At 47.2% G+C, this 6,328-nt stretch overlaps 1 protein-coding gene across 1 annotated transcript in view; it reads left to right on the forward strand.

Moving 5' to 3' along the window:
• Window positions 1-4,332, forward strand: part of KIF5A (kinesin family member 5A) — a 30,802-nt gene extending 26,470 nt beyond the window's left edge. The window contains exons 27-29 of the mRNA XM_044227820.1: window positions 358-385; window positions 842-956; window positions 2,043-4,332. Coding sequence (XP_044083755.1) covers window positions 358-385; window positions 842-920 — 107 coding nt within the window. The 3' untranslated portion in view covers window positions 921-956; window positions 2,043-4,332. The remainder of the gene's footprint in view (window positions 1-357; window positions 386-841; window positions 957-2,042) is intronic.
• Window positions 4,333-6,328: the final 1,996 nt, after the last annotated feature.

Below are 6,328 nucleotides of genomic sequence, written 5' to 3' on the forward strand. Positions count from 1 at the left end.
AAAGTAGAATAAAAGTCAGTGACGCTGTACCTACAGCTTGAACACAGCCCATCACTTCAGGATCTGGGACCTTAGAAGTGGATTCCTCCTATTGCCGTGCCTGTCCCCACCCTCCCCTCCCTTTCCCCTTTTCCTTTCCTTCAGAAGGGATCAAGGAGAACTTTCTCAAACAAAATGAGCAAGCAGCTTGGGGTTGTTGAAAATAAAGAGCCACAGACCCAGGTGGCAGCTATACTCCAAAGTCTTGCCTTTTTCTCTAATTGGTCAGGATGAGAGAGGGTTTGGGGAGATGGCTTCTAACACGCCATATTCTTTTTTCTTCTCCTAATCCTGTGTTCTCGATGATGATGCCTTCAGGAAATGCCACAGATATCAATGACAACAGGTACACCAGTCACTGTTGCTCTTGAGTCCTCTGGGTGGGACCCAAAGAAATGATTAAATTTCCCCTGTAGGCTCCAGAGCTTCTCTGGAGCCTGCAGGGAAAGGAGGGAATGAGAACCTTCCTCTCTATCACCTTGTCCCGAGGATCTACTCATTCCCTGCCTCTTGGTGCAGAGAGCACATCCCCTCCTCCAATCCCACCTGGGGCTTCTCCCCACGCTGTTTTGGGGTCTGGGGGAATGGCATAGCCATCTGATACCTGGCTTTCTCTCCTTCCTTTGGGAACTCTGTGACCTTGGGCCAGTCAGCTCCATCTCTCCACCTTCGGTTTTCCTTGTATTCCTGTAAACTCCAAGTAGTCCCTGCCTTTTGTTGTCTCATAGGGATGCTATGAGAACACAGGGACAGGAATGTTTTCCTTTATATGAAGCTGACCATGCTGGGTCTGTTCTTCTAGGAGTGACCTGCCATGCGGCTATGAGGCTGAGGAGCAGGCCAAGCTTTTCCCTCTCCACCAAGAGACGGCAGCCAGCTAATCTCCCTCATGGACTGCCGCAAACCTGCACTTTCAGGTAGCTTCAGGCTGCTTCCTCTGACCAGCCTCCGGTTGCCTCCTGTCTTGCCCTCCGCCTCTGTGTTTCTCTTGCTTTCTCTCATCATCTCAAAACTTTTACTATATAGTTGTCCCTCAGCTCCTGCTTTCCCTGCCTGGGGGATACGTCCCTACTGACCCCCAGGCTCTGGACACTGACCTCCCCTCCCCCGCTGATGCTTCCCTTTTGGCCAAAGCAGTAGCCACAGTACTGCCTTTCTGCCACTAGGGGTCACTGCCACACGTCAAAAAGGGTGAGCAGAGGCGGTGCGGGTCTAGAGCCACACCCAGGTTCGGGAATGTAGGGGATTTTAGGAGATCTTGAGAGAGATCAGCTCAACCCCCTCTGCCTCCACCCTAAAATAATTTTGGATGGATAGGTATTTTCTTAATCAACTTGCCTCCAGTAAAGGAGGTGTTGTCTTCATTCCTGTACCTGTGTCCCATACATCTCATAACTGTGTAGGTCACCCAGAAGCATTAGGAAATGCCCCAGGAGCGCTGACATTTTGTCTCCATACTGCAGCATCAGCACCCCCTGCCACCTTGCTCGGCAGAGGCAGAGGCCACCTTGCTCGGCAGAGGCAGAAAATAGTGTTTCCCCTCTTAGACTCCTTATCCCACCTCTGTCCCCAGGTCCTCTCTTCCAGCAGGCCAGGCGCCTTCCTGGTGTCTGTATGTCCCCAGGCTTCTCACTTGCTTGAGGGCCCAGAGCTGGACACTAGGAGCCTGTCTTATTGTCCCCTTTGCATCTCTGGAGACCTAGAAATGAGAGAATATGGCCTGTCGCTTGCTGGGCTGCGTCCAAGCCAGGCCCTCTCTGGGGCTTTCCGGGATGGTAGGCCAGACACCCACAGGCAGAAAGGCATGAAGAGCGAAGAAAGAGGGGTGGGGAAGAAAGAGGAAGGGCTGGCGTAGAGGAGCAGGCGTTCGGAGAGTGGTGTCCGGTTGTTGGTAGTAAAGGAACAAGACTGTAAACCAAAGTTTGTACAAATGCCACCCTGTTCCTGTTGAGTGGCTGGGCGAGAAGGTGGTCCCTCACAAGCTCTTTCTCTTTCTTCCCCAGTTTCTAAGAGGGACTGAGGCCTCTCCTCTCAGCATGCTGCAAACCTGTGGTCTGTGACACTAACAACTCCCTTCCAACCCTCGTTGTTCAACTGTACTGTTTGATGTCTTCTCTTACTCTGTATCCCTTTGTACTCTATATCTATATATCAAAAGCTGCTGCTATGTCTCTCTCTTCTCTCTGTCTTACTCTCTAAGTATCTAATTATGTATTTAGCAATTTCTAAGCATAGTATACTCTCCTCATTTGGGGCAATAGGGAGGAGGGTGAATGTTTCTTTTTTCAAACATGCGTCTCTCACACTGAGTGGTGTTAGTCATGGAGATGATAAAAGGAAAAATGGGAGCTAGAGGGCTGTGATCCTTCACATGCATGCACACACACACATGTGCACACATGCACATGCACACACACGCACACACGCACACAAAGCCTTAAGCAGAAGAATGTCTTAGCATCATAAGAAGATACAGAAATAGACTCCTCCCCCCTCCTCTTTCACAGACAGCACAGGGGAGGGTAACATGGAAGAACTGCTAAATTATGCATAGAATTTTCTTCATATATCCCTTAACTGAACTGAGGGAGTCTGGGTGTGCAACTCCACCCTCCAAAGTCTACCTTTTGCCTTCCTCTTCCTGTGCCCTGATCCCCCGCCCCAATGACCAAGGACATGGATTATTCCAGGGACCATATCCATTTTTCCTCAAAACTCCTTTTGATAGTCTCTGCCCCAGAACTCGTGAACAAAACCTAGAGTTGCTTTAAAATATTTTGAAAATTTGAGGAGGCAGACCCTTCCCAACGGTCTGTCAATGGCTGCTCATCTATCAGGTGATAGTTGTAGGCAAGTGTAGTCAGCTGATTGTTTCTTTGGGTTCGGGGATGAACAGGCTGGGAAATTCCAAGTATTTTTGCCACAGCGATGAGCTGGATTCCTTTTTCTGTCCCATATTGGGCTGCATGTTCTTCCCATCTCCACCTTTTGGTTTGGGACCTTCCAGTTCATTGGCAAAATATCTATCTCAAGATGTCTTCCTTTCAGGCTGGAGCCTGACTTTTCCCCATGATGCATAAAAAACAAATTTTATTTGACAGAATTCCTTTGATAATGTCTCCATCTGGTTTTAAGTGCACTTTAAAGAAAGGGGCAGAGCAGAGTTTCCAGACTGGGGGAGGGTGGTGAGAGGAGAGCTCCCCCCCCGCCCCGCAGCACTGCCCCATGTAATTGATAGGACTGTTACTTTGGTTTCAGACATCCTTTCCTTCCACATGGTGCTAAGGTGGTTTTCTAGGTAACTACAGGGATGGAGCGTGGAGGTCAAAATCAAGAAAGTCCAAGTCAAGAAAGTCTGGTGTCCCCATACCCAGTCTTACATAGGGTAGAAGAACAGCATCCCCCAGCAGCCGGGCAACCATCACCTAGCTTCGAAGGCAGGAAAGAAAGCTCGGGGTGAGTGCTAGCTTATAAATACAGGCTGTATTGGCCTGGGACTCCTTCAAGGGAAAAAGTTCCTTCTTCCTTTACCTGTTGGGCCCCTCTTAGCAATTATGGAAAAACGCAGGGAAAAAAATCGACCAGAAGGGTGTAGAGTAAATCCAAGGCAGCGATATTCAAACCTTTTTAAAAGTAAATCTTATATAGAATCCTGATAGAAAAAAATAACCCAAAGTGACGCAGACCTGAGCAGTTTACATTTTCTTTATTTGCTGGAAAAATGCTTCATTAGTGGAGGAGCTCTTGAATGGCCCTAAGAGTTCAGAACCCAAGGGCTTTGTACAGTAGTTTGCAAACCACAGCTCTGAGGGAAAGGGGTTCAGCCTGGCTCCCCTGCCCCAAACCCCTAATCAGAGCAGAGAGGGAAAGGCCCAGTGGGAGAAGAAGGAAGACGCCTGTGCACCTGTAGACTTGAGCTAAGATTTGCCAACAGGGCACCTGAGAAGCCAGTGGGCTTTAGGTAATCTTGCCACCAATTGATTCTTTTAAAACACATAAGAGAACATGAAGGTGTCAGGCAGATGAGGAGAGAGATGTAAGGGGAATCTAATTCACTTACATAAATAAGAACACAAACACAAGGCCTTCACCAGAAACTTCACTCTACATCCCCCCCACCCCAGCATCCCTTTCCAGAGAGCCAGGGTCACTCCCAGGGGCACCTGGTCTGCCCACTCACATCTGCCAAAATGTTGCATGCCAGCGTGGAAGACAAACCAAACCGCACAAACCCCAGTGTGTATTTACTTGATGTACATAGATACCTTGAAAATAAAATAAATGCAATGATGACTCTGTGGTGTTGTCAATCTTTATCCCTCCCCAGTCCTGCTCCCTTACTTGCATTTGATACTGTGGTACATACCCTTCCAGATGTTCTTCTATATATTTACACATCTGTCCCACCCCCCACTGGACAATTTATTCTAGAGATCTTTTCATGTCATTATACATAGATATACTTCATTAAAATAGGGGTGCCTGGGTGGCTCAGTAGATTAAGCATCTGATTCTTGATTTTGGTTCCAGTCATGATCTCAAGGTCATGGGATAGAGCCTGTGTTGGACTGCGCTCAGCATGGAGTCTTTTCAAGAGATTCCCTCCCTCTGCCCCTCCCCTGCTTGCATACTCTCTCATACTCTCAAAAAGTAAATAAATGAGTCTTTAATAAATTTACTTCATTAAAATATAGATATAATTTTTTATAAACTTATCCTATTATTTAACCATTCTACTACTGGTAGACATCAATCTAGGTTGTTGTAGTTGGTATTTTTTTTTTTAAGATTTTATTTATTTACTTGACAGAGACACAACAAGAGAGGGAACACAAGCAGGAAAAGTGGGAGAGGGAGAAGCAGGCTCCCTGAGGATCAGGAAGCCCAATGTAGGGCTCCATCCCAAGCCCCTGGGATGATGACCTGAACCAAAGGCAGGCGCTTAACGACCACCCAGGCACCCCTAGGTTGTAATTTTTAACAAAAAATGGTATTCCATTCTTTTCATTTTGTCCCCCAGACCGCCACCTCAGTCCCAGTGACAATTCTGTTCTCTGAATTCCAAGATTCACCCTTCTAACCCCTACCATTTTATTTTATTTTTTTAATTTAATTTAATTATTTTATTTTATTTTAATTTTAATGTAGGCAACTGGTATGCGCATTGTGGGGTGTGAACTCATGACCCAGAGATCAAGAGGCACATGCTCTCCCAACTGAGCCAGTCAAGCACCCCCTGACCCCCATTTTAGAGCATACCCTTATGTGTCCTCTTCGCTCACACCTTGGAGCTTCTGAGATGAATGGAGAAAAGTGCATGACCAAAACACTGGGGCAACTGAACGCCTAGGAAGTTAACTGGCTCTTTGGTGTTGCTCCCGCTTCTGTGTATCCCTCTGGTTTCCTCCCTTGCTTCCCAGAGCAGCTGATCAAAACTCCTCCAGATCCCCCCTTCTCACCTCCTCTCCTAGGCAAACAATGAAGGCAACTGAGCATGAAATTCTTCATCTGCCGTCTATCCCTACACACTTACCTAAATCTGCACCGATCCTTTCCTTTCTTGCTCTTTTTTTTTTTTTAAGATTTTATTTATTTATTTGACAGAGAGAGATCACAAGGAGGCAGAGAGGCAGGCAGAGAGAGAGGAGGAAGCAGGCTCCCCGCTGAGCAGAGAGCCCCATGCGGGGCTCAATCCCAGGACCCTGGGATCATGACCTGAGCCGAAGGCAGCGGCTTAACCCACTGAGCCACCCAGGTGCCCCTCCTTTCTTGCTCTTAACAAGCGATAAATCTCTCTTCTCCAGACTAAATCAAGTCCCTTCTAGATCCTTCATTCTTGAGATACTAGCATAGACCCCAAAAATATAAGATCTAAAAGTGATGCAGACAGGCTGTTTGCATCTTCTTTGTGATTATTCCCCTTTGCCTTGTAAGGTTTCCTTGAAAAGTGTGTTTATTTTTTTATTTATTTTATTTTTTTAAGTAATCTCTGTGCTTAATGTGGAGCCCAAACTCACAATCCTGAGATCAAGAATCACATGCTGGGACGCCTGGGTGGCTCAGTTGGTTAAGCAGCTGCCTTCGGCTCAGGTCATGATCCCAGCGTCCTGGGATTGAGTCCCACATCGGGCTCCTTGCTCGGCAGGGAGCCTGCTTCTCCCTCTGCCTCTGCCTGCCATTCTGTCTGCCTGTGCTCGCTCTCTCTCCCTCTCTCTGACAAAAAAAAAAAAAAAAAAAAAAAAAAGAATCACATGCTCTACTGACTGAGCCAGCCAAGTGTGTGCCCTGA

The sequence above is a fragment of the Neovison vison genome, chromosome 12 (genome assembly GCF_020171115.1).
Source record: "Neovison vison isolate M4711 chromosome 12, ASM_NN_V1, whole genome shotgun sequence".
NCBI classification, from domain to species: domain Eukaryota; kingdom Metazoa; phylum Chordata; class Mammalia; order Carnivora; family Mustelidae; genus Neogale; species Neogale vison.